General features: G+C 45.5%; 1 protein-coding gene across 2 annotated transcripts in view; it reads right to left on the reverse strand.

Moving 5' to 3' along the window:
* The window catches only part of YEATS2 (YEATS domain containing 2), a 123,028-nt gene that overhangs the window by 94,514 nt on the left and 14,900 nt on the right, over positions 1-13,614 (reverse strand). For both annotated transcript variants that reach the window (XM_069727777.1, XM_069727776.1), the window contains exons 4-6: positions 7,547-7,639; positions 5,796-6,023; positions 5,603-5,712 (exon numbers count right to left, since the gene is read on the reverse strand). In XM_069727777.1, the coding sequence (XP_069583878.1) occupies positions 5,603-5,712; positions 5,796-6,023; positions 7,547-7,639 (431 nt within the window). The remainder of the gene's footprint in view (positions 1-5,602; positions 5,713-5,795; positions 6,024-7,546; positions 7,640-13,614) is intronic.

The following is a 13,614-nucleotide window of genomic DNA, read 5'->3' on the forward strand; positions in this document are numbered from 1 at the left end:
ACCAACACCAGCAGCTGACATGGCACCCCACACCATCACTGACTGTGGGTACTTGACACTGGACTTCAGGCATTTTGGCATTTCCTTCTCCCCAGTCTTCCTCCAGACTCTGGCACCTTGATTTCCGAATGACATGCAAAATTTGCTTTCATCAGAAAAAAGTACTTGGGACCACTTAGCAACAGTCCAGTGCTGCTTCTCTGTAGCCCAGGTCAGGCGCCTCTGCCGCTGTTTATGGTTCAAAAGTGGCTTTACCTGGGGAATGCGGCACCTGTAGCCCATTTCCTGCACACGCCTGTGCACGGTGGCTCTGGATGTTTCCACACCAGACTCAGTCCACTGCTTCCTCAGGTTCCCCAAGGTCTGGAATCGGTCCTTCTCCACAATCTTCCTCAGGGTCCGGTCTCCTCTTCTCGTTGTACAGCGTTTTCTGCCACATTGTTTCCTTCCAACAGACTTACCATTGAGGTGCCTTGATACAGCACTCTGGGAACAGCCTATTTGTTGAGAAATTTCTTTCTGGGTCTTACCCTCTTGCTTGAGGGTGTCAATGATGGCCTTCTTGACATCTGTCAGGTCGCAAGTCTTACCCATGATGGGGGTTTTGAGTAATGAACCCGGCAGGGAGTTTATATAAGCCTCAGGTATCTTTTGCATGTGTTTAGAGTTAATTAGTTGATTCAGAAGATTAGGGTAATAGGTCGTTTAGAGAACCTTTTCTTGATATGCTAATTTATTGAGACAGGTTTTTTGGGTTATCAGGAGTTGTATGCCAAAATCATCAGTATTAAAACAATAAAAGACCTGACAAATTTCAGTTGGTGGATAATGAATCTATAATATATGAAAGTTTAATTGTAATCATTACATTATGGTAAATAATGAAATTTAACACTATATGCTAATTTTTTGAGAAGGACCTGTAGAAGTAAAGTACAGATCACCTCTATGTAGCAGAAATGCAGGTGTATTTTGAACGCCGACCACAGGGTGGCGCTCAAAGCAATCGGCCATCAACAACTATAGAGGTCTCAAGGAGACCTCTGGTTGTTATGGCAATGCACCGCTGACCCCCGATCATGTGACGGGGGTCAGCGGTGCGAGAAGCTCCGGCCGCGCGGCTGGGAGCGCTAGTTAAATGCCGCTGTCAGCGCCTGACGGCGGCATTTAACTACCGTAGTTAATGGGCGTGGGCGGATCGAAATTCCGCTCGCGCTCATTGCGCGCACATGTCAGCTGTACAAAACAGCTGACATGTCGCAGCTTTGATGTGGGCTCACCGCCCGAGCCCACCTCAAAGCAGGGGATCTGCCAGCTGACGTACTATTCCGTCAGCTGGCAGCAAGGAGTTAAAGCCCATGGCAGTGTGGCCAACCTCCCTAGATGTGGACGGAAAAGAAAAATTGACAAGAGATTTCAACGCAAGATTGTGCGGATGTTCGATAAAGAACCTCGACTAACATCCAAACAAGTTCAAGCTGCCCTGCAGTCCGAGGGTACAACAGTGTCAACCCGTACTATCCATCGGCGTCTGAATGAAAAGGGACTGTATGGTAGGAGACCCAGGAAGACCCCACTTCTTACCCCGAGACATAAAAAAGCCAGGCTGGAGTTTGCAAAAACTTACCTGAAAAAGCCTAAAACGTTTTGGAAGAATGTTCTCTGGTCAGATGAGACAAAAGTAGAGCTTTTTGGGCAAAGGCATCAACATAGAGTTTACAGGAGAAAAAAAGAGGCATTCAAAGAAAAGAACACTGTCCCTACAGTCAAATATGGCGGAGGTTCCCTGATGTTTTGGGCTTGCTTTGCTGCCTCTGGCACTGGACTGCTTGACCGTGTGCATGGCATTATGAAGTCAGAAGACTACCAACAAATTTTGCAGCATAATGTAGGGCCTAGTGTGAGAAAGCTGGGTCTCCCTCAGAGGTCATGGGTCTTCCAGCAGGACAATGACCCAAAACACACTTCAAAAAGCACTAGAAAATGGTTTGAGAGAAAGCACTGGAGACTTCTAAGGTGGCCAGCAAGGAGTCCAGGGACCTGAATCCCATAGAACAGCTGTGGAGAGATCTAAAAATGGCAGTTTGGAGAAGGCACCCTTCAAATATCAGAGACCTGGAGCAGTTTGCCAAAGAAAAATGGTCTTAAATTCCAGCAGAGCATTGTAAGAAACTCATTGATGGTTACCAGAAGCGGTTGGTCGCAGTTATTTTGGCTAAAGGTTGTGCAACCAAGTATTAGGCTGAGGGTGCCAATACTTTTGTCTGGCCCATTTTTGGAGTTGTGTGTGAAATGATCAATGTTTTGCTTTTTGCTTCATTCTCTTTTGTGCTTTTTCATTTAAGACAAATTAAAAGAAGATAATAATACCAAAGAATTTGTGTTTGCAATCATTTTCAGGAAGAAACTGAGTATTATCTGACAGAATTGCATGGGTGTCAATATTTTTGGCCATAACTGTAGATGAATTGCAAGCTTGCTATGAGTGCCGACCACAGGGTGGCGCTCACAGCAAGCCAGCATCAGTAACCATAGAGGTCTCAAGGAGACCTCTGGTTACTATGCCGACGCATCGCTGACCCCCGATCATGTGACGGGTCGGCGATGAGAGCATTTCCGGCCGCGAGGCCGGAAGCGTCGGTTAAATGCCGCTGTCAGCATTCACCCGCCGCTATTGCGGGCACATGTCAGCTGTTCAAAACAGCTGACATGTCCCGGCTTTGATGCGGGCTCACCATCGGAGCCCACATCAAAGCAGAAGCAGAGGATCCGACCTCCGCAGTAATAGTACGGCGGAGGCCGGTAAGGGGTTAAGGGCTCATATTGTGTGAAAAAAAGTTCCGATATCTGTACCAAAAAATGGACAAGTGTCATGTGAGTACAATCCGATTTACATCTGAATGCAGTGTGGTTGCTAGCAGAGCTAGACCCGTCGTGGGACAGATGGATTATCATCTCTGCGGAAAAGTAAGGAACATTGTTTTTTTTAACTCTTTTGTAGATGAAAATGGTGTCGGTGGAATGGGCGATGCAGTAAGTATGGTTTAATTAAGATTTATTAAAGGAGAATATGTGATTCTTTCAATTAAAGGACTTTTTTCTGGGTGTCTGTTTTATACAATGTGACTATGGTGTTACTAATGGATAAGTGTCTTATTGATGCCTCTCCATTATTAACCTGGACGGTTTCCAAGGCGACTATTGCTCGCTGGATCAGAACGGCAATTTGGGAGGCTTACCGGGTCAAGAACAGAGTGCCCCTTCCTGGGATAAAGGCTCACTCTACCCGGGCAGTCGGTGCCTCCTGGGCGGTGCACCACAGGGCTTCCGCCCTACAGCTTTGCAAAGTGACAACCTGGTGTTCCATCCACACGGTCGCCAAATGATACAAGGTCCATACCTACGCTTCGGCGGATGCCAGCCTGGGCAGAAGGATCTTGCAGGCGGCAGTGGTGAGTCCTCTGACCTGATGGAAGTCTGTTTTCCCGCCCTAGGGACTGCTTTGGGACGTCCCATGGTTCCTGTGTCCCCCAATGAGAGGCGATAAGAGAAAACAGGATTTTTGGTTGCTTACCGTAAAATTTGTTTCTCGGAGCCTCCATTGGGGAACACAGCACCCACCCAATATTTCTAAGTTTCTCTTGTTCTATGTTCTATGACTGTTCTCACGTTTACAGTTCTCATGTTTGTGGTTATGTTTCAACCTTGTGGTTTTTCTCCTGCTGCTTTCTCACTAAGTGAAGTGTATAATGCCAGTCGGTGGGGTGTACATTGCAGAGGAGGAGCTAACTTTTTATGTGTCAACCTCCTAGCGGCAGCAGCATACATGGTTCCTGTGTCCCCCAATGGAGGCTCCGAGAAACAGATTTTACGGTAAGCAACCAAAAATCCTGTTTTAAGACCAGGGAATACAGGTCATGTTGCCCCTTTAATGCAAAGTCGTCGCCACTGTGTGAGCCGGCCAGGTGGACCAAGATGGCCACCGGGAGTTGCAGAGGTGATAAAATCTCGCAGAAAGCGAGAAGCGCCAATTCGGGGGCGGAGCCACAGGCACGATGTGGGCGGAGCCTCGAGACTTCCATGAATAGGCCCAAGCCGGGGCCTAAATTTCTGCAGCTGGCGAGAGCGATACCAGTGGTAGAAGTGAGGGGTGTTGTACTGGCCGAGAAAACTGAGCGCTTCCGTGCCAGGCAAGTGGGCAGAGCCGCCTTAGGGCGCCATAGTGCGGGCACGGCTTCCGGGGTGCGGCCTACACATCGGCCGAAGCTGGGGGCTAAACTTTTGCAGCCGGCCGAAGCGTTACCTCAGGGAGGTGGGCCACAAGGAAGCTGAGGCTGCCTGTGAGCATGTGAATATCCCGCTGCAGAGGCCCACCGCTGACTGGATCCACTCACCATCGGTGCGCGTCCCGGCATGGAGCCGCCGTGGATGAGCCAATTATTGTTCTGCTGCAGGTCAGGTATTGCAGCGTGGACGGTGCAGGGATAGAGGGATAAACCTCAATCCACCATCCCTTTGTTAGGGAGGTGGAGGAACCGTCCGCCTCCTTGTGCCATCCGCTTTCACAGTGGTGGGACAGTGGGGGCCGCTCAGACGCCAAAGAGAGGGGCCTCTGTACATCCACGGAGTTCAGCCCCCGGGGGGACAGGGACAGTTGTCCGGCAATAGGCCTGGCTGGGAAAGAGGGTATGTGGAGGCGACACTCCATGTGCTCATCCGTTCAGGGTGTGGGGAGATTGGTGCCCTTGAAGGGACCCATCGCCCCTAAGATTCAGGTCAGGCTTGGCATCCCACGTCGCAGGAGAGGATACGGAGAGGCGACACTCTCCGTGCTCGCCTGTTGATGGTTCAGGGGAGATCGGAACCTTGAAAGGATTCGTCCGTGGAAAAAATAAAATCAAAAATTTAAAAGGTAAAAATAAAATAATAAAGTTTTGGATCTGAATAGCAGACCCGTCCGTGTGCCTCCTACGGACACTAAGCAAGGACTGGTTAGCTGAGAGCCAGCAGGAGGGTGTATACTGCAGGGGAGGAGAGAACTTTCTTTGTATCACTTAGTGTCAGCCTCCTAGAGGCAGCAGCATACACCCACGGGCTATGTCCCCCAATGATGGGAAGGAGAAAATGTATGTGTGCGTGTGCGCGGTGTATGATATATTTTATCTTAAATCCAGGTTTGTTTGTTTTTAGCGTGCTTGCCAAAAGTGAACAATTTACCTTTAATGGTGCTTTTTTTCCCCATTTAAATTGCCTGCAGATCAGCAGAGGTTCAGATCCCTAGATCCCCATTGATGGCTCAATAGACCCTCGAAAAAATGAGCAGCTCAGGAGACAGGAGCACATAGAGCAGCATACGGAGTCAATAGAATGCAAAGGCAAAGAAGCCCGAGCTTAGTACTGAATCCTTACCCCGCTCGGTGTGCTCCATTTGGGGGTTCATAGAGCGATCGGCGGCGATCTCAGTACCTGGACCCCCACCGATCTGCAGACACCTAAAGTGCCTGCTAAAGCTGATAAAATTCAAGTTCACTTATTCTTAAAGTAATTATATATAACCTGTAGTAGGCATACACAGACACCAGTGATCATAATGAAAACGTACTTTGAGACATTTCCCACCACAATAGTTTTCTTCACAAAGCGTCGAGAAGTGTCCTCAGATCCTGCAAACCCGATCGATCTATTGTTCATATTTTCCGTTGAGGCAGAATCCTACAGAAATAAGGAAATGATTGCACCAAGTCACAGTGTGAAGAACAAGAATGATCCCAATTACAGCACTCGATGATACGTACCTTCCCGAGCTGGCGGTCAGCTGAAGGAGACCCTTTATGGGTGGCTTTGGATAGAATGGTGCTGTCTTTATCCAGCTCGCTGTGGGTGCAGACAGAGTCCGTCTCTGAGTTATTGGCAGAGGGTGTATCCGAGCGGTGGTTTGCAGGAGAAGAAGCCCGAGAGGGGGATTCCAAAAACTTCTTTATAGACGGATGGTTCAAAATTGTGGGATCACAAGAAGCCGTAACCTGGTTAGACAAGAAGCAGCGTGGTAATTACAGCGTCGCTGGTGCAGAATTTATTTCTGACATTTAATAAAAATGTAAAGGAGTAAATAAAACAACACTTTTATAAAATGGAAGATTTTTGGTGTGGACTTCTTCAGTTACAGACACGGCTGCTAACAAAACAGCATTGGCTGCCATTAGAAACAGATGATGGTTTATCTCCACCCTGTGTCAGATACGTGACCTGTAAGATGGCTCAGACTACATTCACGCCTTTGTTGCCTCTCCTAGAGATTCAGCCTAAGATTCTGATGGTTAGGATGACGAGAAATAGCGATGCACGCCATGCACAGCTCTGCAGAAGACGACGGACTCCCTGACAGTGAAAAGGGTCTGCCGAGCCCACCTGGGGCCATAACCCACTACAGAAGTGTAACGCCTGTCATAGATGATGTCTCCACTAAGCCCATCAGTATGGGCTGCACTTTGCCCAGGACTGCTCAATGTAGATTATGAAATGTTGTAAATTGCAGTTTAAAGGGAAAGTGTCATAAGAAAATGACCTACTGTTTAAATTCTGTTTTTATATTTAAACGTATTGGTGATTTACACATCTACATAGAGGGATCTTTACAGCAAAGGAATGTGCACAAGATGGCTTTTTTTTTTTTTTAAGTGGATTCCGCGCTGCAAAGCAACTCAAAAGGCACTATCTGTACAGCCAATAGAATAAACATATACTATGAACACTTGGTATTCATGGGTTTAGTTTTTGAGCATCTTTTAACTGCTTTGGGTTTCCAAAGACGCAAAGTGGTTAAAGGAAGTGACCTGACCGTTCTTTAGGCTTTTTCTGCTCTACAGCAGCTGTCTGTGAAGCCATTGGTTTCTTCATCACTGAATGTATTTTAAAAGAAAAAGAAAATCCAAAAATGCCAGTTAAAAAAACCAAACATAACAGTGAAAAAAAAAACATCTTTCTATTTTCACACTACTGTCTGTACACATAGAGGCAGCAATACACTGACTCAGTGACTTCTACAGGAGGGTTCTACACATGCTGTAATCGGGACAACAGCCGTTATGCAGGGAGGAGGTGGTGAGCTGTGACCATCACACAAGGTGAATTCAGTTATCCTGTCAGTGATGATAATGAGACTGATGAAAAGTTATCTCCATAGAACAGGAAGATAGACTTTAGTATACAGCCTAGTAGCCAGTTTGAAAATTGCTGAATTTCTGATTTTTCTTTCAATTTTAAGTTGAAAATAGGAAACAAAACTATCAAATGTTTTAAAAATAAATTTCAAAAAATCAATTGATTAAATCAATAAGTCATTTTCTGGTGACACATGCCCAGTGTAGAAACTACGCTATCACTTGCCACAATGTAGAACCAACACTAAGGCTGTGATCACACACGGTTTTGTCAATATTTTTGTGACCGTGGTAAAAGGTAGGCGACAACCATAGGAATGAAGAATACGTCAAATATGCAGGATAATGGGAGGATAAGCGTAACAAGGGGCAGAAAGATATCTTACCTCCGGTAATTTGCTGACCCCTGCTGAGGCGTAGTAATTGGCCACAATGTAGGCACGAAGTTTATCCATCATACGCCGCGCTTCAGTCAAGCGCTGATTAAAAAAAATAATGAGAAAGAATAAAGATTAAATGTCATCACATCAATCCGTAACGATTTAGTAAACTAAAGACTCAGGAGATCAGGGAGATGAATCTGTGGCTCAGGACCCGTCTCTGTGTTGTATGGTCAGCCATTCCATAGAGCCAGGCACGGCTTTGCTTGGCCCGGCGATTACTGGGGTGTTATATTTCTTAAGGGCTTGTCATTAGAAGGCAGGATAGAGGGTCTCAGACCCTATTCCCATCAGTACAAAGATTTGTCTAAAGGTGCTACAATGTAACTCCGTTCTAGCTCATAGTCTACCTCTAAATCACCAAAATTTGCCCAAGTAAGATATCTGAATATCCTGAGAAACTGGATAAGCTGATACTGTTTCACATTCAAAAAGGTTTGTCACCGGGTTTTTACCACCTAATCTGAGAGCAGCACAATGTAGCGACAAAGACTCCGATTTCAGCGATGTGTCACTTACTGGGCTGCTTGCTGTAGTTTTGATAAAAAAATCAGTATTAGTTTATCACTAGAGGACTAGTAATCCTGCTGCTAGGTAGACCCTCATACTCATGAACTCTGTATGTATAACCCCACCCCCACCACTGATTGGCAGATTTCTTTGTACACTGTGCATAGGCAGAAAGCTACCAATCAGTGATGTGGGTGGGTTACACAACTGGTACATCTGCAGCAAACAAAACAGGATTTATTTTTCAAAATGACAAGCAAGCAGCCCAGTAAGTGACACCTCGCTGGAATCAAGGTTTCTGCCCCTACATTATGCTGCTCTGAGATGGGGCAGAAAAAAAACCTAGTGACAGATTCCTTTTAAAGGGAACCTGTCAAACTTCTACACCTACAAACCATATATATGACTGTGTAGCCATTTTAACCACCAGCAGATTGATTGCTTTATGACCCCAATGCTGTCCTCTAGCAAAGAGAAAATAGGGATTTTTGTGTACTCACCGTAAAATCCTTTTCTCCGAACCAATCATTGGGGACACAGGACCATGGGTGTTATGCTGCTGCCACTAGGAGGACACTAAGTTGACACAGAAAGATAACTCCTACCCTGCAGTATACACCCTCTCACTGGGCAATATTCAACCAGTTCGGTATTAAAGCAGTAGGAGTATTAAACATAAGACAATAAAACTAAATCAAAACCAAACAAGTAATAACAAGCCAATAGGCTAACAGGGTGGGTGCTGTGTCCCCCAATGGTTGGCTAGGAGAAAAGGATTTTACGGTGAGTACACAAAAATCCCTATTTCTCCTACGCCTCATTGGGGGACACAGGACCATGGGATGTCCTAAAGCAGTCGCTGGGGGGGGGGGGAATAATAGCAGCTATGTTGCTCCCCAATGTACCATAGGCTCACAGCTAAGGTACTACTGCCGACTGCAGAATGCACCTGCCAAGGGCAGCGTCTGCAGAAGAAAAGGAATGAATGTGGTAATGCTTTGTAAAAGTATGCAAGCTTATTGGGGGCTGCATTGGCGGGTGTGGCGGGGGGTAAGGCTCCGGGAGCGGATGGCATTCCAGCTGAGGTTTATAAGTCATTAAAAGAAACTCTGTTGGCCAAATAGGTAGGGGTGTACAATAGCTCGCTGGAAAGAGGGGAGTTGCCTTTGTCAATGAGAGAGGCTATCGTGGTGGTTATCCCTAAGGCCGACAAAGATCCACTGATGCCAGAATCCTATAGACCAATTTCACTCTTGACTGCCGACATTAAGATTTTGGCAAAAGCCTTAGCAAATAGGTTAAGTAGGGTGGTAGACAAATTGATACACCCTGATCAGTCAGGCTTCATGCCTAACAAATCAACGGCACTCAACCTGAGAAGGCTGTTTCTAAATTTACAAATCCCTTCGGACAATGTTGGCAAACGGGTTGTGGTATCCTTGGACGCCCACAAGGCCTTTGACTGTGTGGAGTGGAGTTATCTGTGGACAGTGTTGGAACGTTTGGGGTTTGGACCTAAATTCATCTCATGGGTTCAGCTGTTGTACTCTTCCCCAGTGGCAAAAATTAGAGTGAATAACGTCCTTTCTGAGACTTTTTCTTTGTCTAGGGGAACTAGACAGGGCTGTCCTCTGTCTCCACTGCTTTTTGCCCTGGCGGTGGAGCCCCTTGCTGCGAAAATTAGAGGTTCCCGGGAGGTGAGAGGGTTTATGTACGGGGATTCGGAAGAAAAGGTAGCGTTATACGCAGATGATATCTTGCTCTTCTTGGAGGATTCGGGGGAGACCCTGGTAAGGGCGGAGGCCATTATTGAGGAATTTGGGAGCTACTCTGGTCTGAGAATCAATTGGGAAAAGTCCAATATGATGTTAGTAGATGGGGATTATGAAAATAGTGAAATGAGGGACTCTTCTACAAAGTTGAGGTTAGTAGATAAATTTAAATATTTGGGGATCCAGATCGCGTTACCTCTTACGAGTTTTGAGGAACTAAATTTGGCGCCACTTTTGCGGAAGATACGTATTAAGGTTCAGGCGTGGAAAAAGTTACATTTATCGGTTATTGGTAGAATAAATCTAATAAAGATGATTGTGATGCCGCAACTTCTCTACGTGCTGCACAACTCTCCTATATGGATATCGCAGAATAGATATCGGAGGATTAAATCTTTGTTTGGCGAGCTGATTTGAGGCGGGAAAAGTCCTAGATTTAAACAAGAAATTCTACAAAGACCAAAGACGGAGGGGGGAGTGGCACTGCCTAACCCATGGTTATATTTTTTGGCTTCACAATGTCAACATTTTAGGGGATGGGGTGTGGAATCGGGTTGGGAGCGGACACCCTGCAGCCTGAGGAAATTGATTGGGTCAAGGGTACTGAGTGAGGGTTTGGAGGGTGGGCATTTCCGAGAGAAGGGTACTAAATTCTGCACTATTAGGCTTATCCATAAGGTTTGGGACAAAGTTAAGGGAATTAGGGGAGTGAGGGCACTTACTAGGTTTTCACCCATATGGAATAATTGTCTCTTGCAGGAGTTTAGACAGATGGAGGGATTTCATGTTTGGAAGGGAGCAGGAATCTCTAGGATGAGCCAAGTCTTGCACCAAGGTAGAATTAAGAATTTCGAGACATTGCAGGAGGAATTTTTGCTGCCAAACTCTGAACTGTATCAGTATAGCCGCATCTCTCATGCATATCGGGCACAATGTAGGAGGGGGCCTATAGAGATCCAGGTGGATCTAATGCTAGACTTTATCCTCATGGGGGAAGGCACGAAGGGGGCGATCTCAGGAATATACGAATTCCTTCTATTTTCCTTTTTAGAGGGGCATCCTATCAGAGCCAGGGCGAAGTGGGAGGCTGACTTGGGGGCGATTGACGGCGATCAGTGGGACTCAATATTGGAATATGTGCCCAGGATCTCGATGAGTGAGCCTGGGAGGCTGTCACAATTGTTTGTTATTCATAGGGCTTATAGAACTCCGGACATGCTGTTCAAAGCTGGTCTAAGACCTAATTACGAATGCCCTAGGTGCTCGCAGTCCGAGGCGGGTATCCTCCATATGATGTGGCAGTGCCCCAGGTTGTCCTCGTTTTGGATCGTGGTGATAAATAAAGTGGGACTAACATCAACGTATGATTCAACGTATGATTTTGGGATGTGCGGTTCATGCTCTTTTTTTTCTTTTTTCCACTAACATACAATTGTTCGGTACCACGGGACCCTCTGGTACGTGTATTGGGATACGTGGAGGAGATTGTAACTGATAACTTGTACAAAACAGTTATTGCTAGATTGCTGTTTATCGCGCGAAAGTTGATTGCTAAGTTCTGGATTAGGGTAGAGCCACCAACGAGAAGAGATTTCATGATGCAAGTGGACCATATTGCTGCATTGGAGAGGAGCATCTATTCTAAAAGAAACAAGATGGACCTTTTCAACAGGCTGTGGAATCCCTGGCTCGAGTCGACGTGATCTGGAGACTTTGCTCTTGCTCTTGGTCCTCTGTCCCCGTGGGAGCAGTATTGATACGACACCTTCTCGTTCCTGGTTAATGATGGACATTTGGGTAGATCGGAGCGGTTCTTGTTAGGTCTCTAGAGGTGGGGGTGTGGGGGGGGAGGGAGGCTGGTTTGGGGTTAAAAAGTTTATTGAAAATGTAAAACATATGTGTACTGTTTGCAGCAATGTAATCTGCATATATTTTTCTTACTGTTTAATAAAAACATTTGATTAAAAAAAAAAAGTATGCAAGCTTGACCAAGTCATAGTAACATAGTAACATAGTTAGTAAGGCCGAAAAAAGACATTTGTCCATCCAGTTCAGCCTATATTCCATCATAATAAATACCCAGATCTACGTCCTTCTACAGAACCTAATAATTGTATGATACAATATTGTTCTGCTCCAGGAAGACATCCAGGCCTCTCTTGAACCCCTCGACTGAGTTCGCCATCACCACCTCCTCAGGCAAGCAATTCCAGATTCTCACTGCCCTAACAGTAAAGAATCCTCTTCTATGTTGGTGGAAAAACCTTCTCTCCTCCAGACGCAAAGAATGCCCCCTTGTGCCCGTCACCTTCCTTGGTATAAACAGATCCTCAGCGAGATATTTGTATTGTCCCCTTATATACTTATACATGGTTATTAGATCGCCCCTCAGTCGTCTTTTTTCTAGACTAAATAATCCTAATTTCGCTAATCTATCTGGGTATTGTAGTTCTCCCATCCCCTTTATTAATTTTGTTGCCCTCCTTTGTACTCTCTCTAGTTCCATTATATCCTTCCTGAGCACCGGTGCCCAAAACTGGACACAGTACTCCATGTGCGGTCTAACTAGGGATTTGTACAGAGGCAGTATAATGCTCTCATCATGTGTATCCAGACCTCTTTTAATGCACCCCATGATCCTGTTTGCCTTGGCAGCTGCTGCCTGGCACTGGCTGCTCCAGGTAAGTTTATCATTAACTAGGATCCCCAAGTCCTTCTCCCTGTCAGATTTACCCAGTGGTTTCCCGTTCAGTGTGTAATGGTGATATTGATTCCCTCTTCCCATGTGTATAACCTTACATTTATCATTGTTAAACCTCATCTGCCACCTTTCAGCCCAAGTTTCCAACTTATCCAGATCCATCTGTAGCAGAATACTATCTTCTCTTGTATTAACTGCTTTACATAGTTTTGTATCATCTGCAAATATCGATATTTTACTGTGTAAACCTTCTACCAGATCATTAATGAATATGTTGAAGAGAACAGGTCCCAATACTGACCCCTGCGGTACCCCACTGGTCACAGCGACCCAGTTAGAGACTATACCATTTATAACCACCCTCTGCTTTCTATCACTAAGCCAGTTACTAACCCATTTACACACATTTTCCCCCAGACCAAGCATTCTCATTTTGTGTACCAACCTCTTGTGCGGCACGGTATCAAACGCTTTGGAAAAATCGAGATATACCACGTCCAATGACTCACCGTGGTCCAGCCTATAGCTTACCTCTTCATAAAAACTGATTAGATTGGTTTGACAGGAGCGATTTCTCATAAACCCATGCTGATATGGAGTTAAACAGTTATTCTCATTGAGATAATCCAGAATAACATCCCTCAGAAACCCTTCAAATATTTTACCAACAATAGAGGTTAGACTTACTGGCCTATAATTTCCAGGTTCACTTTTAGAGCCCTTTTTGAATATTGGCACCACATTTGCTATGCGCCAGTCCTGCGGAACAGACCCTGTCGCTATAGAGTCACTAAAAATAAGAAATAATGGTTTATCTATTACATTACTTAGTTCTCTTAGTACTCGTGGGTGTATGCCATCCGGACCCGGAGATTTATCTATTTTAATCTTATTTAGCCGGTTTCGCACCTCTTCTTGGGTTAGATTGGTGACCCTTAATATAGGGTTTTCATTGTTTCTTGGGATTTCACCTAGCATTTCATTTTCCACCGTGAATACCGTGAAGGTTTTTCCACCAACATAGAAGAGGA

Source organism: Ranitomeya imitator, chromosome 5, assembly GCF_032444005.1.
Source record: "Ranitomeya imitator isolate aRanImi1 chromosome 5, aRanImi1.pri, whole genome shotgun sequence".
NCBI lineage: Eukaryota > Metazoa > Chordata > Amphibia > Anura > Dendrobatidae > Ranitomeya > Ranitomeya imitator.